This window comes from Eurosta solidaginis, chromosome 4, assembly GCF_040869045.1.
Source record: "Eurosta solidaginis isolate ZX-2024a chromosome 4, ASM4086904v1, whole genome shotgun sequence".
Lineage (NCBI taxonomy): Eukaryota > Metazoa > Arthropoda > Insecta > Diptera > Tephritidae > Eurosta > Eurosta solidaginis.
In genome coordinates this window covers 109842573-109867005 of record NC_090322.1, presented here as the reverse complement: position 1 = coordinate 109867005, position 24433 = coordinate 109842573, and the positions used below count along the sequence as shown (strand labels likewise).

The 24433-nt window shown below is 36.9% G+C and overlaps 1 protein-coding gene across 10 annotated transcripts in view; it reads right to left on the bottom strand.

Annotated features, from left to right (window-relative positions):
* Sik2 (Salt-inducible kinase 2) overlaps positions 1-24433 on the bottom strand; it is a 964644-nt gene that overhangs the window by 567854 nt on the left and 372357 nt on the right. For all 10 annotated transcript variants that reach the window (XR_010952760.1, XR_010952759.1, XR_010952762.1 and 7 more), the window contains one exon: positions 2218-2281. Coding sequence is in view for 3 of the 10 variants with exons in the window: in XM_067782444.1 (XP_067638545.1) it covers positions 2218-2281 (64 nt within the window). In the remaining 7 variants the exon portion in view is untranslated. The remainder of the gene's footprint in view (positions 1-2217; positions 2282-24433) is intronic.

The window sequence follows — 24433 nt, the reverse complement described above, 5'->3', positions numbered from 1 at the left end:
ACCGAGCACACAAAACTAACTTCGGTAGCGCCCCAAGGGGACCTCCCGGGTGGTGTGGAAAAAGCTATTTTTCAATTTAATGTCAAGTAATTTCACCATAATTCTATGTCAATTTCTTTTGATTTTACATATTTTTTATATTTATCAATACCAAAACGTTATAATTAGATTTGAAAATGTTGTAGAAAATTTAAGAAAATACAATAAAAATTACAACGTCTTAATGAAAAATTTAAGTAAGTTAGACCAGTTTGTATATTTCCACTCACTGCTTAACTATTAACGCATTTGTGCAGTACACCCAACACTGGATGCATAGACTGAGTTGAAAAAAATACAAGTTGGTCGAATTTCGACTACAGGCGATACTAGTATTATTTATTATATTATATTAAATCTTTGTCCGTGCATGTCTATTCTTCCCGAGCAGATATGACGCTGGTACCTACACATACCCAGTCGGACTTGGTAGCTTTCAAAATTAACGTATCGCATTGTTTTCTTGAAAATAATTCTACATGCCTTCAATCATATAAATCAAACAAACTTTATTGCTTTCGTACAGGTGAACCTAAAATATACCCAAAAATATTACTTTAAAAGTCATTTTACACGAAATTATAGCAGCTTAGTTCCTAATGAGCACAGCAGACTACCTTCAGTTGTTGGCGAGAGGATAGAATGCGTGCGCGCGGGGATGTGTGGTGCGTTTTCCTAAGCGTTTAACAAAAACAATTGCGTGAAAGCGCTTATGGGGCGACGACCGCTGGTATAAATGGACAAAACCGCGGGGCTGCAAAATTTCTAAGATTATGTGCAAAGCCTACGATATTAGACTCACAAGCTGGCTTATATCTCTGAAGAGAGAAGACTTAAGGCTCACGACGGGCATTAGGCCGGGTCGATTTGTGGGGAGGCAAAAAAATCGCCCATTGCTCTGTGAAAATCATATTCTAGGGATCAAAATAAGAAACTTTGCCGAAGGAACCATACCTCTAAAACGAATTCTGATGTCCCCCCCCCCCCCCCCCTTTGGGTCGTAGGGGAAAATTTTGAAAAATCCCACTTTAAATGCCTATGTTTTTTCTTTTTGGAGTTTATTTTTCTCTTTAGAAATTTATTTAGTCAGAACATATGTAAATGAAAAAATGAATTTAACTTAGTAATAGAAAATAAATTAAAACCAAGGCATCACTGTGATGCATTTGCATGTCGTAGACATAGTTGTGTGGGTTTTTTATTCAACCGTTTTAAAAAATGAAGGTATCACTGTGACACAATTGCAGATCGTAAAATTGCTTGTGTTGTTTTTTTTAAGCCACCACAAGACACAGCAGGTAGAATTGAAATTGCCCCTAACCAAAAGTTCGACCCAAAGGGGGGGCATCAGAATTCGTTTTAGAGGTATGGTTCCTTCGGCAAAGTTTCTTATTTTGATCCCTAGAATACGATTTTCACAGAGCAATGAGCGATTTTTAAATCGACCCGCCCTAATGGGCATGCTAACTGGACACTGCCTTCTAGCATCACATGCTTATAAGTTATGCAGGTGTAGGAAGTGCAAGCTGCAGGAAGAAACGGTTGAGCACGTTCTGTGTTCATGTCCTGCGCTCGCCAGCTCAAGGCTCCAGCGCTTAGGGACGGCAAACTCTGCCACCCTCCAGGAAGCAATTAAGCTAGGGCCTAGAAAACTTGTAGTATTTGACAAGAGGAGGGAGTTATTCTATAACATTAGTGCTAGCACCAGATTGAGGTTCTTCCGTTTCGTCGTCAAGCTAATTCTGATAACACTGTGCATACATTCAGTCTATGTGAGGTCTTTGTTGACCGGCCGGTTCAACCTAACCTTCTTTAGTATAAAGTTGATTAGTTCAGTATGCAGTAGTGCAGACATAGGAATAATAAACATACTAAATGAATTTGTTAAATTTTTTATCGTGCCCGTGGGTAGCGTTGTGAAACTAACAATAAACAATTTTATCTTTCTGGACTGAAATGAAAAAGTTTAAGCTTTCGTGTGTTTTCATACAAAAATATATATACTGCATCACTAAATGATTTATAGAGGTTAAAAATGCAAAAAGGCAATTTTTTAAAATACTTATGTACTCAAACCTGTCTTAATATTAGTTTTTCAAATTTGCAAATACTCAGCGTCGCTGCCAATAAAATGATCGGTGTAAACCTTAAGTACAAATGGGCCAATCTTTTGCTTACCAAATATTTCCCCTTGACTTGCATACTCCGATACTATGTAAATCATATTCTTTGTTTCCATCACCTGAAATGATATATGTACGTGTATATGTTTATAAAATCATTTTAATATGAAGAATTACATATCAAAACATAGTAAGTGCACCAACATTTTTTTGAGGATTTGGATATATGTATTGTGACGAATATTAGTGACACTAAGTGATACTCACATCACTAGTCTGATGCTAACTAAATGAAGCCACAACAACAATAAAGCAGGCAGTCACTTGTATCTACATAAACGAATCAATCGTTATATCTACACATATGTACGTACATGCAGCGGAGAAGAGACGCACAAACACATGCATATATCTTATCTGAGATGCTCCCAAAAGTAGGGAATTATCTGTGGAAGTGTCACTCACATATACACGCGCATATGAGAAGCTATACACGTGCATCTGTAGTTATAATTTTATAGCAGTAACTAAGTTAATTCTGGAAATGCCTAGAAGTATGGAACGAGGAAATCGAAGAGTATAAAAAGCAGCAACAGTAGAGGCACGACAATCAGGTTGATTTAAGCAAGCTATTAATTGCGAAGAGTATAAGTGTTATTATTGTGAATGAAGTACTTTAATAAAGGCCATTTTGCATTATTGAATAGTGGAGTTATTTATTCAACAGTTTAGTGATTCGAACGTTACTAGAAGATTTGGAATAAGCGAAATTGCAATAAAATCGTTACAGTATGTACATAATTATATTTGCCTTTTCAATGTATACAAGGTAGTTGATGAAAAATGTAGGAATAATTGGTCTAACTTACTTAAAGTTGTTATAAGGAATTAGGATATCTACGTAGACATGAGATTTTCCAGTTATTGAATTTTCCTATAAAGCTCCTCATATACAGTCCTTATCAAAATTTAAGACACTTCAAAATTTTAAGACATTTCAAAATTTTCTTTAACAAAAAAAAAAAAAAAAATACAACGGGTGACAACCTCCGAAGAGATTCTAGGGCGGGCTTCTCTTCCAATTTACGTCGTGCTCCTTTTTGTTTTTCCTACGAAATGGCGGGACGGGACCTACATGTTTTAAGCCGACTCCGAACGGTATCTGCAAGGCAGGTAAGTTTTCACTGAAAAGCTTTTCATCGCAGAAATACACATGGAGTGTTTGCCTAATCACTGACGGGGGCCACCCCGCATAGAAAACCTTGTTTCTAATTGAAAAAAAAAAAAGATTTTTTTCTAAATTTTTGAAGTTGCTTTGCCTAGGATTAGAACCCGGGATCTTCGCTGTGGTCGGCAGAGCTCGCTACCTCCACACCACGGCGCACAGTGGCATATTTGCTTAGTTTAGGCGCGAAAAAGTAAACAATTTCAAGTAATTTTTTTTAATTTGAATGCAGTTTGTTTGTAAAATTTCCACAGTATATACGTTAATTATCATTTCTTATAATTACTGTTCTTCATTGCATAATCTGCTGTCAAGCTGTGAGTTATTGATGACGCGCTAAGTAGTGCAATTTACAGAAGTAAAATAACGCGTGGTTTAAAATTAAACAAAACTTTGTGGTGAAACAAAACCTAAAATATTCCTTGGTTATATAAAATCTTCACGTAATTATATAATTTTGCAAGTGTTCAAAAGTTTTTGGTTGAGTATTTTTTACGAAATTATGGGTTTTTAATGTGTATTATTTTTGTGCTGAAAATATATAAAACCGTGAAAAGAAAAGCCTGCCAAAAGTTTGAACCACGCTAAACCACATAAATTTTTGCATTTCTGCAATAATTCAATATTATTACATATAACTCAACCCCCAAAAGTCCTAGAGAGCTTCTAGTTTTTGCGATGGGAACGGAGTTATTTTATAGCATAGGTCCTGGTTTTTGATAAGGTTTTTCAGTTTTATCATTAAAATAAACCTCTGGTAACACTACGAACTCATTCAGTCTAGTGAGGTCCACATAGACCGGCCAGTTCAACCTAACCTAACCAGTAGAGCAAGTTGGTAATAATGTTTACGAAAAATGGAAATAAATCAAGTAAGGAAGGCTAAGTTCGGGTGTAACCGAACATAACATACTCTGCTGAGAGTTTTGGAGACAAAATAAGGGAAAATAACCATGTAGGAAAATGAACCTAGGGTAACCCTTTATGACATGGGTATCAAATGGAAGGTATTACAGAGTATTTTAAAAGGGAGTGGGCCATAGTTCTATAGGTGGACGCCATTTCGGGAGATCGCCATAAAGGTGGACCAGAGGTGACTCTAGAATGTGTTTGTACGATATGGATATCAAATGAAAGGTGTTAATGAGTATTTTAAAAGGGAGTGGGTCTTAGTTCTATAGGTGGCGTCCGCCTTTTCGAGATATCGCCATAAAGGTAGACCAGGGGTGAATCTATAATATGTTTGTACGATATGGGTATCAAATTAAAGGCATTAATGAGGGTTCTAAAAGGAATTGGCCCTTAGTTGTGTATGTGAAGATATCGACCAAAATGTGGACCAGGGTGACCCAGAACATCATCTGTCGGTACCGCTAATTTATCTATATATGTAATACCACGAACAGTATTCCTGCCAAAATTCCAAGGGCTTTTGATTTCGCCCTGCCGAAATTTTTAATTTTCTTCTACTTAATATGGTAGGTGTCACACCAATTTTACAAATTTTTTTTCTAAAGTTTTATTTTGCGTCAATAAACCAATCCAATTACCATGTTTCATTCCTTTTTTCGTATTTGGTATAGAATTATGGCATTTTTTAATTTTTCGAAATTTTCGATATCGAAAAAGTTGGCGTGGTCATAGTCGGATTTCGAAAATTTTTAATACCAAGATAAAGTGAGTTCAGATAAGTACGTGAACTAAGCTTAGTAAACTGAATGTTTTTAGCGACCTTTTTATATGTAAATATGTTGAACTTTAGCTGGCTCGAGGTCAGTAAAACTATTTAGATTAAAACCACAGATTTTTTGAATAATGTAATCCAATATATTTCGGTTATTTCGCGATAACCGTTCTCAAGGATCTATAAATGTAATATAAACAATTTTCTTTATAACAAAAACAAAACATAACAATATTTGCATATACATACATTCCTTTGCACGTCTTTATCACTTCACGCGGAGCTTAAGGCGGGAGTCATTGGTGCCGTATTTCGTATCCCTAACGTAATCAGCTGTTTAACGTTACGACGGTAAATCAAAAACCAATTGGTTGGCTACGATACGGTTACGACCTTAGCGGCACCAATAATCGATTGCATTGATTCCCATAAGGTTGGTCGAATCAGCTGTTATAAGGTTACCGATACGGTTACCGGTAAAGCACCAATGTCTGCAGCTTAACACTGTCTATTTGTTCGTTAGTAAATGACGAAACAAGTCAGCAACGCCATCGGTATCAGTTTTGTAGTTTAGCCGAATGTCTGGTGGTGTGTTAATTATATGTAACATTTCTAGTGTGAAGCGTTTGCTGTAATGTTGTCCTTGTTGTAATATTGTTACTTTTTCGAAGTTGGGGGAGTGGCCGCTACTTGCACAGTGTGCGATAAATAACAATAGCCCATAAACCTACCAACACTCTGAAAACCATGTTCAACAAAACTAATTCAAAAATATGTACCTCAATTGGAAAAAAGTAATGTAATTTGTAAAATTCCATGTAACGGCAATAACCAAGAACCTTACAAAAGTATGTATATTGGTACAAAAAATCAAAGTTGAAAACCCGACTAGCACAACACAAATGCGACGTTAAACAGTGCTATCATTCAAATACCCAAAAAACTGCACTTATGGCAAACGGTCCAAGTAGCGGCCACTCCCCCAACTTCGAAAAAGTAACAATATTACAACAAGAACAACATTACAACAAACGCTTCACACTAGAAATGTTACATATAATTAACACACCACCAGACATTCGTCTAAACTACAAAACTGATACCGATGGCGTTGCTCACTTGTGTGACAGTGTTAAGCTCCGCGCCAAGTAATAAAGACGTGCAAAAGGATGTATGTATGTATATGTAAATATTTTTTGTTTTGTTTTTGTTATAAAGAAAATTGTTTATATTACATTTATAGATCCTTGAGAACGGTTATCGCGGAATAACCGAAATATATTGGATTACATTATTCAAAAAATTTGTGTTTTAATCTAAATATTTTCATTGACCTCGAGCCAGCTAAAGTTCAACATAAGCTTAGTAAAGATATATAGATTTATGCTCAAGTTATCGTGTTAACGGCCGAGCGGAAGGATAGACGGTCGACTGTGTATAAAAACTGGGCGTGGCTTCTACCGATTTCGCCCATTTTCACAGAAAACAGTTACCGTCATAGAATCTATGCCCCTACCAAATTTCACAAGAATTGGTAAATTTTTGTTCGACTTATGGCATTAAAAGTATTCTAGACAAATTAAATTAAAAATGGCGGAGACACGCCCATTTTGAAATTTTCTTTTATTTTTGTAGTTTGTTGCACTATTACTGGAGTTGAATGTTGACATAATCTACTCATATACTGTAAAGTTATCAAATTTTTTGTTAAAATTTTACTTTGAAAATATTTTTTTTTTTAAGTGGGCGTGTTCTTCATCCGATTTCGCTAATTTTTATTTAGCGCACATATAGTAATAGGGGTAACGTTCGTGTGAAATTTCATCATGATATCTGCAACGACTGCCAAATTACAGCTTGCAAAACTTTTAAATTACCTTCTTTTAAAATTGGGCAGTGCCACGCCCATTGTCAAAAATTTTACTAATTTTCCATTCTGCGTCATAAGGTCAACCCACCTACCAAGTTTCGTCGCTTTATCCGTCTTTGGTAATGAATTATCGCACTTTTTCGTTTTTCGAAATTTTCGATATCGAAAAAGTGGGCGTGGTTATAGTTCGATATCGTTCATTTTAAATAGCGATCTGAGATGAGTGCCCAGGAACCTACATCCAAAATTGCATCAAGATACCTCAAAATTTACTGAAGTTATCGTGTTAACGGACAGACGGACGGACGGACATGGCTCAAAAATAATTTTCGAGCCTGCGAAATTTCATTTTTTTGACTTTTTTTTGACTTTTTTTCGACTTTGATTTTCAAGGTTTTTTTCATTTCGATTTTTTTTTGGGTATGTGTAGTGGAACTTTTTTCCTGAGCCCAAATCCTATCAAAAAATCGATGGCGCGATATCGGTTAACTTTCGTCCATACAAATCGACCCAGGTTACTGTACATACATATATCAAGCATATTAATCAGTATTTAATTAAAGACTGTTATAATGTTTTGATTAAAAAATTAAATTTTCCGTTTCAGATTTTATTTTGGTATTTACTCGGAACCATGCTAAAAAGTTTTGGGTATATGCTTTATCAAGGTAGTCATGTCGTTATGTTTATACTTAATCAAGGAAAAAATCTTTCCGGAGAAAGAAAAGGACTAAATGCATCACTTAAGATTGGCCAGCCGATTTCTTTCCTAATATTTTTATACTCAGTTGAGCAGAGCTCACAGAGTATTGTACAAACACATTCTAGAGTCAACCCTGATCCACCTTTATGGCTATATCCCTAAATGGTGGGATAAATGCCGATGCGGAAAGAAATGCCTGGAAATCCACTGGTATCTTGGAGAAAGAAATGAGATAAATACACGATCTTGTTAAACAACGAACCAGTATTATGAGTGACAAGATGAAAGCCAGAGGTGGAAAAAGTTAGCAATTTCCAGTGTTGTCACTTCTAAAATCTATTTAGTGGTAGATTTAAAAAAAAACAAGTAAGGAAGGCTAAGTTCGGGTGTAACCGAACATTACATACTCAGTTGAGAGCTATGGAGACAAAATAAGGAAAATCACCATGTAGGAAAATGAACCTAGCGTAACCCTGGAATGTGGTTGTATGACATGTGTATCAAATGGAAGGTATTAAAGAGTATTTTAAGAGAGAGTAGGCCATAGTTCTATGGATGGACGCCATTTAGGGATATCGCCATAAAGGTGGACCAGGGCTGACTCTAGAATGTGTTTGTACGATATGGGTATCAAATGAAAGGTGATAATGAGTATTTTAAAAGGGAATGGGCTTTAGTTCTATAGGTGAACGCCTTTTCGAGAAATCCCCATAAAGGTGGACCAGGGGTGACTCTAGAATATGTTTGTACGATATGGGTATCAAATGAAAGCTGTTAATGAGTATTTTGAAAAGGAGTGATCCTTAGTTCCCTAGGTGGACGCCGTTTCGAGATATCGCCATAAAGGTGGACCAGGGGTGTCTCTAGTTGTACGATATGGGAATCAAATGAAAGGTGTTACTGAGCGTTTTAAGAGGGAGTGGGCATTAGGTCTATAGGTGGACGCCTTTTCGAAATGTCGCCATTAGGGTGGGCCAGGGGTGACTCTAGAATGTGTTTGTACGATATGGGTATCAAGCGAAAGGTGTTAAAAATAAAAAAAAAAATAAATGTAAGGCGCGATAACCTCCGAAGAGATCTAAGGCCGAGCTTCTCTTCCAATTTGCGTCGTGCTCCTCTTGATTTTTCCCTACAAATTGGCCGGACGGGACCTACATGTTTTATGCCGACTCCGAACGGCATCTGCAAGGCAGATGAGTTTTCACTGAGAGCTTTTCATGGCAGAAATACAATCGGAGCGCTTGCCAGACACTGCCGAGGGGCGACCCCGCTTAGAAAAATTTTCTTCTAATTGAAAAATCTTATTCCTAAAATTTTGATGTTGCTTTGCCCGGGAGTTGAACCCAGGGCATACGGTGTGATAGGCGGAGCACGCTACCATCACACCACGGTGGCCGCCAACGAAAGGTGTTACTGAGCATTTTAAGAGGGAGTTGGCATTAGGTCCATAGGTGGATGCCTTTTCGAGATATCGCCATTAGGGTGGGCCAGGAGTGACTCTGGAATGTGTTTGTACGATGTGGGTATCAAATGAAAGGTGGTAATGAGTATTTTAAAAGGGAGCAATCCTTAGTTCTATAGGTGGACGCCTTTTCGAGATATCGCCATAAAGGTGGACCAAGGGTGACTCTAGAATGTTTTTACGATATGGGTATCAAACGAAAGGTGTTACTGAGCATTTTAAGAGGGAGTGGGCACTAGGCCTATAGGTGGACGCCTTTTCGAGATATCGCCATTATGGTGGGCCAGGGGTGACTCTAGAATGTTTGTACGATATGGGTATCAAACGAAAGGTGTTACTGAGCATTTTAAGAGAAAGTGGGCATTAGGTCTATAGGTGGGCGCCTTTTCGAGATATCGCCATTAGGGTGGGCCAGGGTGACTCTAGAATGTGTTTGTACGATATGGGTATCAAATGAAAGGTGGTAATGAGTATTTTAAAAGGGAGTAATCCTCAGTTCTATAGGTGGACGCCTTTTCGAGATATCGCCATAAAGGTTGACCAAGGGTGACTCTAGAATGTTTGTACGATATGGGTATCAAACGAAAGGTGTTACTGAGCATTTTAAGAGGGAGTGGGCATTAGGTTTATAGGTGGACGCCTTTTCGAGATATCGCCATTAGGGTGGGCCAGGGGTGACTCTAGAATGTTTGTACGATATGGGTATCAAACGAAAGGTGTTACTGAGCATTTTAAGAGGGAGTGGGCATTAGGTCTATAGGTGGACGCCTTTTCGAGATATCGCCATTAGGGTGGGCCAGGGGTGACTCTAGAATGTTTGTACGATATGGGTATCAAAGGAAAGGTGTTACTGAGCATTTTAAGAGGGAGTGGACATTAGGTCTATAGGTAGACGCCTTTTCGAGATATCGCCATTAGGGTGGGCCAGGGGTGACTCTAGAATGTTTTTACGATATGGGTATCAAACGAAAGGTGTTACTGAGCATTTTAAGAGGGAGTGGGCATTAGGTCTATAGGTGCACGCCTTTTCGAGATATCGCCATTAGGGTGGACCAGGGTTGACTCTAGAATGTGTTTGTACGATATGGATATCAAATTAAAGGTATTGATGAGGGTTTTAAAAGCGAGTGGCCCTTAGATGTATATGTGAAGGCGTTCTCGCGATATCGACCAAATGTGGATCAGGTGATCCAGAAAATCATCTGTCGGGTACTGCTAATTTATTTATATATTCAATAACACTAACAGTATTCCTGCCAAGATTCCAAGGGCTGTTGATTTCGCCTTGTAGAACTTTTTCATTTTCTTCTACTTAATATGGTAGGTGTCACACCCATTTTACAAAGTTTTTTCCAAAGTTATATTTTGCGTCAATAAACCAATCCAGTTACCATGCTTCATCCCTTTTTTCGTATTTGGTATAGAATTATGGCATTTTTTTAATTTTTCGTAATTTTCGATATCGATAAAGTGGGCGTGGTTATGGTCGGATTTCGGCCATTTTTTATACCAAGATAAAGTGAGTTCAGATAAGTACGTGGGCTAAGTTTAGTAAAGATATATCTGTTTTTGCTCAAGTTATTGTGTTAACGGCCGAGCGGAAGGACAGACGGAGGACTGTGTATAAAAACTGAGCGTGGCTTCCACCGATTTCGCCCATTTTCACAGAGAACAGTTAACGTCATAGAATCTATGCTCCTACCAAATTTCAAAAGGATTGGTAAATTTTTGTTCGACTTATGGCATTAAAAGTATTCTAGACACACTAAATGAAAATGGGCGGAGCCACGCCCATTTTGAAATTTTCTTTTATTTTTGTATTTTGTTGCATCATATCATTACTGGAGTTGAATTTTGACTTAATTTACTTATATACAGTAAAGATATTAAATTTTTTGTTAAAATTTGAATTAAAAAAAAAAATTTTTTAAAAAGTGGGCGTGTTCTTCATCCAATTTTGCTAATTTTTATTTAGCACATATAAAGTAATAGTAGTAACGTTCCTGCCAAATTTCATCATGATATCTTCAACGACTGCCAAATTACAGCTTGCAAAACTTTTAAATTACCTTCTTGTAAAAGTGGGCGGTGCCACGCCCATTGTCCAAAATCTTACTAATTTTCTATTCTGCGTCATAACGTCAACCCATCTACCAAGTTTCATCGCTTTAACCGCCTTTGGCAATGAATTATCGCATTTTTTCGGTTTTTCGAAATTTGCGATATCGAAAAAGTGGGCGTGGTTATAGTCCGATATCGTTCATTTTAAATAGCGATCTGAGATGAGTGCTCAGAAACCTACATACCAAATTTCATCAAGATACCTCAAAATTTACTCAAGTTATCGTGTTAACGGACGGACGGACGGACGGACGGACGGACGGACGGACATGGCTCAATCAAATTTTTTCTGGATCCGGATTATTTTGATATATGGAAGTCTATATCTATCTCGATTCCTTTATATATGTACAACCAACCGTTATCCAATCAAACTTAATATACTCTGTGAGCTCTGCTCAACTGAGTATAAAAAGGTGGTAGATCTCCTAAGAATAGTGGTAGAGTTTTCAGAAACATTAAAACCAATTTTTTTCAAATTATTATTATTCAACGATTAAAACGAACATAACAACTTCAAGTGCATTAACAACATACATATAAACATCCGTATGAAGAGTATGGGCTTTAGACCTGTATAGGCTGTAGAACTTATCAAAAAAAAAATATAATTAAATAATAGTGGGACTCTCACCTAGTTTTTATACTCAGTTGAGCAGAGCTCACAGAGTATATTAAGTTTGATCGGATGACGGTTGGTTGTACATATATAAAGGAATCGAGATAGATATAGACTTCCATATATCAAAATAATGAGGATCGAAAAAAATTTTGATTGAGCCATGTCCGTCCGTCCGTTAACACGATAACTTGAGTAAATTTTGAGGTATCTTGATGAAATTTGGTATGTAGGTTTCTGAGCACTCATCTCAGATCGCTATTTAAAATGAACAATATCGGACTATAACCACGCCCACTTTTTCGATATCGAAAATTTCGAAAAACCGAAAAAGTGCGATAATTCATTACCAAAGACAGATAAAGCGACGAAACTTGGTATATGAGTTGAATTTATGACGCAGAATAGAAAATTAGTAAAATTTTTGACAATGGGCGTGGCACCGCCCACTTTTAAAAGAAGGTAATTTAAAATTTTGCAAGCTGTTATTTGTCAGTCGTTGAAGATATCATGATGAAATTTGGCAGGGACGTTACTCCTATTACTATATGTACGCCTAATAAAAATTAGCAAAAGCGGAGAAGGACCACGCCCACTTTTAAAAAAAAAAATTTTTTTAAGTAAAATTTTAACAAAAAATTTAATATATTTACAGTATATAAGTAAATTATGTCAACATTCAACTCCTGTAATGATATGGTGCAACAAAATACAAAAATAAAAGAAAATTTCAAAATGGGCGTGGCTCCGCCCTTTTTCATTTAATTTGTCTAGGATACTTTTAACGCCATAAGTCGAACAAAAACTAACCAATCCTTTTGAAATTTGGTAGGGGCATAGATTTTATGATGTTAACTGTTTTCTGTGAAAGCGGCCCAAATCGGTTGATGCCACGCCAGATTTTTATACACAGTCGTTCGTCTGTCCTTCCGCATGGCCGTTAACATGATAACATGAGCAAAAATCGACATATCTTTAATGAACTTAGTTCACGTACTTACTTGAACTCACTTTATCTTGGTATGAAAAATGAACGAAATCCGACAATGACCGCGCCCACTTTTTCGATATCGAAAATTACGAAAAATGAAAAAAATGCCATAATTTTATACCAAATACGAAAAAAGGGATGAAACATGGTGAGGTAATTGGATTGGTTTATTGATGCGAAATATAACTTTAGAAAAAACTTTATAAAATGGTTGTGACACCTACCATATTAAGTAGAAGAAAATGAAAAACTTCTGCAGGGCGAAATAAAAAACCCTTAATTATATATATATAAATATATATATAAATAAATTAGCGGTATCCAACAGATGATGTTCTGGGTCACCCTGGTCCACATTTTGGTCGATATCTGGAAAACGCCTTCACATATACAACTACCACCACTCCCTTTTAAAACTCTCATTAATACCTTTAATTTGATACTCATATCGTACAAACACATTATAGAGTCACCCCTGGTCCACCTTTATGGCGATATTTCGAAACGGCGTCCACCTATAGAACTAAGGCCCACTCCCTTTTAAAATACTCATTAACACCATTCGTTTGATGCCCATATTGTACAAACAAATTCTAGGGTCACCCCTGGTCCACATTTATGGCGATATCTCGAAACGGCGTCCACCTATGGAACTAAGGATTACTCTCTTTTAAAATACTCATTAACACCTTTCTTTTGATACCCATATTGTTCAAAAAACTAATTCTAGGGTCACCCCTGGTCCACCTTTATGGCGATATCTCGAAACGGCGTCCACCTATGGAACTAAGGATTACTCGCTTTTAAAATACTCATTAACACCTTTCATTTGATACCCATATCGTACAAACGCATTCTAGAGTCACCCCTGGTCCACCTTTATGGCGATATCTCGAAAAGGCGACCACCTATACAACAACCACCACTCCCTTTTAAAACCCTCATTAATACCTTTAATTTGATACCCATATCGTACAAACACATTCTAGAGTCACCCCTGGTCCACCTTTATGGCGATATTTCGAAACGGCGTCCACCTATAGAACTAAGGCCCACTCCCTTTTAAAATACTCATTAACACCATTCGTTTGATGCCCATATTGTACAAACAAATTCTAGGGTCACCCCTGGTCCACCTTTGTGGCGATATCTCGAAACGGCGTCCACCTATGGAACTAAGGATTACTCCCTTTTAAAATACTCATTAACACCTTTCTTTTGATACCCATATTGTACAAACAAATTCTAGGGTCACCCCTGGTCCACATTTATGGCGATATCTCGGAACTGCGTCCACCTATGGAACTAAGGATTACTCCCTTTTAAAATAATCATTAACACCTTTCATTTGATACCCATATCGTACAAACGCATTCTAGAGTCACCCCTGGTCCACCTTTATGGCGATATCTCGAAAAGGCGACCACCTATACAACTATCACCACTCCCTTTTAAAACCCTCATTAATACCTTTAATTTGATACCCATATCGTACAAACAAATTCTAGGGTCACACCTGGTCCACTTTTATGGCGATATCTCGAAACGGCGTCCACCTGTGGAACTAAGCATCACTCCCTTTTAAAATACTCATTAACACCTTTCTTTTGATACCCATATTGTACAAACAAATTCTAGGGTCACCCCTGGTCCACCTTTATGGCGATATCTCGAAACGGCGTCCGCCTATGGAACTAAGAATTACTCCCTTTTAAAATACTCATTAACACCTTTCATTTGATACCCATATCGTACAAACGCATTCTAGAGTCACCCCTGGTCCACCTTTATGGCGATATCTCGAAAAGGCGACCACCTGTACCACTACCACCACTCCCTTTTAAAACCCTACCTTTATTTGATACCCATATCGTACAAACAAATTCTAGGGTCACACCTGGTCCACCTTTATGGCGATATATCGAAACGGCGTCCACCTGTGGAACTAAGCATCACTCCCTTTTAAAATACTCATTAACACCTTTCTTTTGATACCCATATTGTACAAACAAATTCTAGGGTCATCCCTGGTCCACCTTTATGGCGATATCTCGAGACGGCGTCCACCTATGGAACTAAGGATTACTCCCTTTTAAAATACTCATTAACATCTTTCTTTTGATACCCATATTGTACAAGCGCATTCTAGGGTCACACCTGGTCCTCCCATATGGCGATATCTCGAAACGGCGTCCACCTGTGGAACTAAGCATCACTCCCTTTTAAAATACTCATTAACACCTTTCTTTTGATACCCATATTGTACAAACAAATTCTATGGTCACCCCTGGTCCACCTTTGTGGCTATATCTCGAAACGGCGTCCACCTATGGAACTAAGGATTACTCCCTTTTAAAATAATCATTAACACCTTTCTTTTGATACCCATATTGTACAAACAAATTCTAGAGTCACCCCTGGTCCACCTTTATGGCGATATATCGAAACGGCGTCCACCTATGGAACTAAAGATACTCCGTTTTAAAATACTCATTAACACCTTTCATTTGATACCCATATCGTACAAACGCATTCTAGAGTCACCCCTGGTCCACCTTTATGGCGATATCTCGAAAAGGCGACCACCTATACAACTACCACCACTCCCTTTTAAAACCCTCCTTAATACCTTTAATTTGATATCCATATCGTACAAACAAATTCTAGGGTCACACCTGGTCCACCTTTATGGCGATATCTCGAAACGGCGTCCACCTGTGGAACTAAGCATCACTCCCTTTTAAAATACTCATTAACACCTTTCTTTTGATAGCCATATTGTACAAACAAATTCTAGGGTCACCCCTGGTCCACCTTTATGGCGATATCTCGAAACGGCGTCCACCTATGGAGCTAAGGATTACTCCCTTTTAAAATACTCATTAACACCTTTCATTTGATACCCATATCGTACAAACGCATTCTAGAGTCAACCCTGATCCACCTTTATGGCTATATCCCTAAATGGCGTCCACCTATAGAACTATGGCCCACTTCCTCATAAAATACTCTTTAATGCCTTTCATTTGATACACATGTCATACAAACACATTCCAGGGTTTCCCTCGGTTCATTTTCCTACATGGTTATTTTCCCTTATGTTGTCACCATAGCTCTCAACTGAGTATGTAATGTTCGGTTACACCCGAACTTAACCTTCCTTACTTGTTAATTCTGAAGTTAGTAGTCGGTAGTTTTTAGGCGTTTTTTTAATAAACTATTTGAATAAGTATCAAAGAACTTGTCTTAAAAGTTTGAACATTTTTTTACTACAAAAGCCTTAACAGCTGAAATTGATAATCAAATGCGAACTACCGACCAAGAACTTTAACAAACCATGTGTGGATACGACTAAAGTTAATTTACAGTCTCCAAATATTCCATTTTTTATAACATATAGTTCAAACATATAATAATACTACTAAGAAACCTTAAAATAACAAATTACTTCAATGGTATCCAAATAAATCTAATGAAATAGACTTGTGCTTTAAAACAATTTATTTTTTAAATCTTAAAACTTACATCCGTGACATCGAAGGCATCCATCGGATACTGCAATCGACGGCTGAGTGGAATATCGCTCGTATCTCGGCTGCCAGTTCGAGAACGCCCTATCTGAGAATGTTTTTCAAAAACACCATATGTTTTTCTTTTGAAAACGACCTATCTCAGAACTCGATTGAAGAATGCACAAAATGTTTTTCATAAACGTCCCAGCTTAGGTCACAAATTTATTAAATGTAAGTAAATGTAAGCTGAGATAGAGCGTTTTTGAAACAAGTTCTGAAATAGGGCGTTATTCCAAAATTTTCTGGGATAGGGCGTTTTCGAAACGGCGGCAGAAATACGGCGATATTCCACTCAGCAGTCGAAAATCAGATTATTACAAAGTTTCTGGCACGAATTTCCCATCAATAAATTTAAATTTTACATAAAAGTGTATAAGTTCTTTCGAAGGTACGTAAGTGTTATAAACATCACACATTTCTTTGGTGAAAATTTGAAAAACTTATACAGAGTGTGCTTTACATTTAATTTCCAACATACTTCAAAACCTTAATTTTAGATCATTGTGAGCAAATTAAAGAACATAGTCAAATGCAGGCAAATAAAAAAGTGGTAGATTTTTAAAAAAAGTGGTATGAGCCTAAATAGTGGTAGATCTACCACTATAGTGGTAGAGTGACAACACTGGCAATTTCTATGCGTCACTGTGCTGCTAGTAAATAAATGCATAACAACAGCATAGTAAGCAACCACACATATGTGCATGTAAGCCACTGGTCGTCGACTAGTGAAATAATTACACTGGATCACAAATTCCATTTTTTTTCTGCACCAGAGACGCCATTATGAAATTCCTATGTAAAATCCACAACTGATTCCGAAAACTAAGGTTGTTTTTAATTCTATAGTAACGTTTTTGAGATATTTACGAATTACCATTTAAAAAAAAAAACAAAAAATTGGGTCCACTATATAAGACCGTTTTCTCAGTTAACTTTAAAACCTATCTGCCTGATAAACAAAAAAATTTGTATGAAAATTTTTAAATTTACAGGAGAATAAATAGCCCTAAATCTAAATTCATCGTCCGGTTCCGAACAAACAAGAACGAGAAAAATGTAAACAAAAAATTTGTTCTGAATTGAAAGATAAACCCAGCCTAAGAAAATTATATACTAATGTGTCACTTGTGTATTTATCTAATATACTTTTTTTATTTTCTTTCAGGAGTAAATATGTCTTTAAAAATTCATTTTCTACACTCCCATTTAAATTTTTTCCAGCAAAATCTTGGCGACGAAATTGACGAGCATGGCGAAAGGTTTCACCAGCAAATGAAAATGATTGAAAGTCGAAATAAAGGATTCTGGGATGTCGCTATGATGAGTGACTACTGTTGGTTTCTCATAAGAGAAACCGATCCTAATCTAAATAAGCATCAAAAGAAGACACATAACTTTTTCAATTATAAAATAAGATCATAGAGTTAAGACAGAATCATATGTACATATGCCATTATTTGTAGGGTACTTAAGTTTTACTATATGCATTAGTTCATCGATTTTGTTGAAGGAAAGCCTTTTTTTTTTTTGTAACAAAACAGAGGTTAGAGAAAAAAACCTGCAAAAAAAATAACAAGTTTTCGAGATCCTTCCTCGCAAAAATCTGTAATGATTTTTCGTTATATTTGAATCTGCAGTGCCTAGCAAAAAGTGTTGTATGCACCGTTTATAGAAAATTTTATTACCTTTTAAAAGCTTCAAACCGTTTTGGAACTGCTCAATTCGCTATTGAGATATGTATGATTAAGTGGACCCATTTTTTTTTTTTTTGGAAAAGCGGTTATTTGTAAATATCTCAAAAACCTTACCATAGAATTAAAAATAACCTTGATTTTCGGAATAAGGGGTGATTTTCCATAGGAATTTCATAATGGCATCTCTGGCGCATTTTGGCTGTAAACTAGTGTTATTGACGCCGATTCACCCGTATTATTATCCTTTTTCGTTTAGTTGTCGCTGAACAAGCAGAGTAGCAACATCGGATGAGGCTTTTGTTTATTTGCGCATTTGCGAAAAGATATTTTGCAAACAAACTCTCATGCACAGAATGCTTTCATGGTTTAATGTTAACAATTTATTTTTTTTTAATTTGTTAATAGTTGCATATATTTCCGCGGAAATAAGAATACTAGAAGATTTGTAGCCTGCAACATTGCGGAAATATACGGAGCGCAAAATTTATTTAAATTAGGGTCAAAATATAAAGCGCCACACGTGTAACATGGAAAAATTTCACTTCTAAGTCTGTTTACACAAATGCATAAGCGCAAAATTATATAAACGCTTTGGTCGCTTTAAAGCAAGGATAAGATACGGCGTTTCATTGTTTTTCATATGGCGTTGTCAAAGCGTAGGCACGCAACCAAAGCATTTATGTAAATTTTTCGATACTTCGCCCTAAAGATTAATTATTGAATGCAACACAACCAAAGCATCTGTGTAAATCCGCCTTAATTTTTGTAGCTGTGAAAGTCTCCTGCAAATAAAATGGTGCTGTAAGTGCAAACAAATCAAACTCCTACTACTACTTTATTTTCTATGCATTTTTCTTGTATTTTCTCTTATATTTTTTGTCGAGGGAGCCAATAAGGTTTCAGTACTGGTGTAGGTGTGTGAACTATATTTAAAAAACTAACGAACTAAAAGAAAAATACAACGTAGTTCATTAAAAACAAACAAGCCAGTTTGTATTTCGATAGGGTTTTTTGACATTAGGCGGTTTTTTCTTTATTTTTTCTGACGAATGAAAATTTTGTTTTTAGTTTCAAAATTTTGTGCATAAAAACAGAACTAAATTCAATGTGTAAATTGTGTGTGTAAATCAGTTTTCAATAAGTGTACATTTTTCAGTTTTTCATAGTTAAGGAATTTACCTCCAGATTCTTGTGTTACACAAATATAGTGAAATTGGGTACAGAAATTCAAATTAAAAAGTTTTTCACAATAATTTGAAAAACTCTACGTTTTCTCTGCTTTTTACACTTAAAGGAGTAACCCTCCGTAATAAATTTAACTTTTAATGAAAATCAATAACTCTGAACTGAACACTTTTCGCCATGATATACAATTAAAATGCTGTGGAACAGGAGCAACACTTTTGTAACTACATAAAACCTGTTTCAATCTTTTATGTCCATGCACAGAACCCTAATTGACCGTTTTCAACCGAAACAGCAATGACAACCCAGCTTTTCCCGTTATGCTCACTTAAGCGAGTGCCTGTCAGAAAGAAGTCAACACACTTGTACCAAAGAGGATAAATACAATAAGAGCCGTCACTCGTTATTTAGTGACGAGTATTTCGCTGGAAATTGAAAAAATTGATGCCGAATGTTTTCTGAGAGGGACATTTTTAATTGTCTCGCATTTATCCATGCCGTGTAGGCCCCTTGTGCAACTGTGATTTTTGGAAAGAGAATTAAATAAGTTAGTTAAATACAGTCGGAAAAATAAACACAAAAGCCCCTCGAAAATGTATAGAAGATATTTATAAACATCTCGCCCAAAAAAAAAGTAGCGACTACCTCTCAGTATACATCGAGTAAATGCCTAAAAAATAACGAGTGACGGCTCTTATTGTATTTATCCTCTTTGCTTGTACTTGTACACTATGCGTTCTACCTCATTCATTTTTCATCAACAACTAAAACACTACCAATAAGATGATTTTAGTTTTGCTCCCGGAGCCACAGTTTTCATTTTGGTGAACACTGATGTAAACATCAAAGTAAGCAGCCACACATACACGCAAACATGGAAGCTAAGGGCGGAAGGTTATTTCACATACACACGCATATAACTACACCTTTTCCAGTTTAGTTCAGAAATTTACAATTCAAGTTCAGAAAATTGCAATTCAAGTTCAGAAAATTACAATTCAAGTTCAGAATTTCTAATTTAAATTCAGAAATTTTCAATTCAAGTTCAGAAATTTGCAATTCAAGTTCAGAAAATTACAATTCACGTTCAGAAATTCCCATTTAAATTCAGAAAATTTAAATTCAAGTTCAGAAAATTACAATTCAAGTTCAGAAATTTCATTTCATGGTCAGAAATATACAAATCGAGTTCAGAAAATTGCAATTCAAGTTGGTTTATATCCCTTATTTAGGGGTCGCCGGGGTGTTGCTATCTTATAAGGTCACGTCCTCTCGCCAAATTTGCGGCCTCCGCCGGAAAGTGAGGCCAGATTTCCGGAATTCTTCCGGCAGGAATAAAACGAGCCGAGGCGGATTCAATGACCTCGCGGAAAGCACGTTCCCCTTATCGGGCATCAGTCGAGATAGGGAGGGCAGCAAATCGATTGTCTATGGAGGATTTGTAGTCATCCCACTTTCCTTTCTTAAAGTTGATGAAAGTGTGGTTCTCAGTACTGATGAAGTCGGCGGATCGCTTGAGTGAAAGGAGTATAGGCAGGTGGTCAGAAGCCAATGTTGCCATCGGCTGCCAGTTGACGCAGTTTACTAGTCCTGCCGTTACGATGGATAGATCTGGCGAACTGTGACAGCTTCCTACCATAAGAGTGGGGCGTCCCCGTTTATTGTACAGAACGTCGTTTTCTCTATTTGGTCCGCCTGTAGGTTGGAATGCCATAGATCATGATGGGGTTTGAAATCGCCTAAGATAAGTGAGTAGTGCTCTGATAACAGGGCGGTATCAATTGGGGCAACAGGTTGCAGAAGGGATGTTGATGTTGATGATTTCTAGGTTTACATCGCCTGCCCGGACAGATATGCCATGACGTTCTAGGACACTGTCCCTGCGGCCGATGTCGGAATCGAATAGGTTATATTGCACTGAGTGGTGGATGATAAACGCGAGACCGCCTTCATTCCCCTCTCATGATTTTTTTTGTGGACGTTATACCCAGAGCAGATCTTGCTGTGAGTTTGGTCTCTTGAATCACAGCAATGCGAATGTTATGCCGCTTCATGAAATGAACTATCATATATTACAGTTAAATAGCAGAATTTTGAAGTGCAACGGGGGAGACGTCGTCACTCTAGGGGTAAGTGACGGGTTACTACTCCTGAGTTGAGGGATGCCAGGACGCAATTGCTGTTGTGGCCCTGGGACAGGACGTCCCTGGGTGAGCTTTTGGGTACCTGGTACAGTTGGGTTTGCGGCCTGGCAGCAGGGCCGTAGAGAGAAAATTGGGGCCGGGACTAAACAATTTACGGGCCCCTATAAAAAATCCACTAATACATTTCATTAACTTGAATTAATGACGTCTTATTCATGAATCATTACACTGCGTTACAAAAACTAGCTTTAGTTCTGTCCTATGAAACAATTGTACTTTTTCGGAAAGGGGAGAAAAAATAAAAATACACGCCTATCGGCGATTTTCATGTACACGTCAGTTTTGTTTATGTATAAAGTATAAAGCTCGTAGTGTCCGTCTGTCCAACACAAAGTGTTAGAAATTTACTATTGATAAACTATAAATATATGGAGTAGGATGGGTCGAAAAACATTTTTTTTTTTCGGAACGCTTTAGTAGTTTAAAAATTTGGAGTCCCTTCAAGTTATGCCGAAAAAGGATAAAAAAATGGTTAAAAAAAAATCAGGAAAATCTGAGAATTGATAAAAATCTATTTTTTATTTAAATTTGGCGTGATACAGACATTTCCACGAGTCTGCCTGGAAAAATTCAGCTTGATTGGATCACGGAAAAAGGGTTAAAAGTCGATCCAAAATCTATCACACAGGCGGACAGACGGACACTAAGAGCTTTATACTTTATACATAAAAAAATTCTGACGTGTACATGAGAATCGCCGATACACGTGTATTTTTATTTTTTCTCCCCTTTCCAAAAAAGTATATTTGGTTCATAGGACAGAATGTGTGTAACGCGGTGTTATTGATGGATTACATCAAAAAACATGTTGGTCACATCAACTAAATGATTTTTGGACTAAGAGCTGACAATAAAATTAACACAGAATATTTACTATTTATACTAATTTATTGTAACGTAGAAATAAAATTCTCTTTTAACAGCCACATATTGTTTCACATAATCTTTTCTAGTTATTTGGTAACATTTTAATACATTTCTGATAAATTTAATGCTGATTATAAATTTTAATTATTCAAAATAGAAAGTTCGGATATCAAAGAGTGGCTTTACTTGCTTTTTTCGCTGCAAATTTTTTATAGTAATATAAAAATTTAACTGTCTTGCCAAAACAGATTCAACACAAAGCGTGGCAAGTCCTCAAAATCGCTCTTGAGATGAACACGATCTATGAAAGGACGCTGAAGGAACGTTCTGCACTAGCTACAGTGACAGGTATAGTGGAAAAGATACGTAAAGCAACACAAATGTTGGGGAAAATCGTATACAGAAAATCGGTCAGTAATGCCAGTGATTACCGAATCAACGATCACCAGGAATGTATTGTTTTTAAAATCAGACTCTGAATCATCCATAATCATCTTATTTAAATTAGAACGTCTTTTGGGTGTTCTCTTTCGAATTTCCGGAAACTTTGGCGAGATGTTCAGTTGACTAGCAACCGTTTTCCATTCGTTTAAAATTGTTTCCCATTGGTTCCTGATCAACTTCAAATCAGCTAATAAGGCATCTAGATGTCGGACCTCAACATCTATGGTGGCGTCTCTAGCTTGGAGGACCACGTTTCTTTCATTAATGGTAGTCAGTATTTTGAACCAAATTGAGGACAGCAAGAACTTGTTGATGTACTTGAGAATGCCGGTAACGTCGGCGTATGCTTGCGCAGTCAAATTTGGCTTTTGACTGAAAGACTATGAAGAGAGCTCGCTTGAGGATGTCCCATCGTTGTGGAGTGCTGCTGAAAATAGTAAAACATTTTTGTACCACTCCGAAGAAAGTAATTGCAGCCGTACGACATTCTGCAGCATTAACACCACATAAATTAAGACTGTGGGTTGCACAAGGCGAGTAAACAGCATTAGAGTTTTTGTCGAGAATGTGACGTAGTGCTCCATTGAAAGCACCTTTCATATTGGCGCCGATATCGTACCCTTGTGCACGAAAATCTTCAATCAAGTATGGTAAATTAGATCAGCGATTTTCTGACCAGTTTTTTTGGTTACAATTCAGGAAAGCCAAAAACCGTTTTTGAATTGTAAAAATTTTTGCTTTCGAATTGAAATGGAGTTAGCGCAAAATGAACGTAGTCAACGTGACTAGCATCAGGCATAGCATCAACGATAATAGCAAAATATTTGGCTTTCTTGCCCTGATTTAATATATGTAGTTTCCCTCACGTGCTTTGCACAAATTTCTATAAACTCGTTCTGAATATCTGGGGAAAGGTAGTGACCTTGTAAGCGTTTGTGCTGCTGTTGTGAAATCCTAACTTTCTCCAAATGATCTCTAAGTTTCGGATCATATTAGCTTATGAGATCTTAGATGCCCAAAAAATGTTCATCGTTTCGTTCACCAATATAAATACTTTCGCCTTTGAAAGCTAGGCCTCTTTCACCAAAAAATAAAATAGTGTACGAAATTCTATGTAAAATTTCTTTCCACTTGTAAAGATCGCCAATGAATATAACATTTAATGTGATCTTGAGTATTTTCGTGTGATGGCAGTTTATCGTATAGCTTCTTCCATACCTGGAATTTCGAATATCCGCAGAACAAATTTTAGGTCGATTTGAAGTATTGGTGCTTGATAGACGACAGGGTAGGCAATAAAAAGCATTGCTACTGGTACTCCACACTAACCAATCACGCTCCACTTTCTCTCCATTTGGCAAGATTCTGTTTAACAACGAGGTAGGAAATGCCTCGTCACGACAATCACGTGGAAAAATAACAGGACACTTTTGATGACCTCGACGAATTATTTCGTTGACTTATTCAGATCGCAAAAACTCATTATTCACGGCACCGATATCGAAGTCGTTTAAATAATCTGGACTTTGATAGAGAGTTGGTATTGTTGGAATAATTTTTGAAGATGAACCTTCATCAGTGTCACCACGAAAACTTTACGATTTCGGACTCATATAAACATACATTTTTG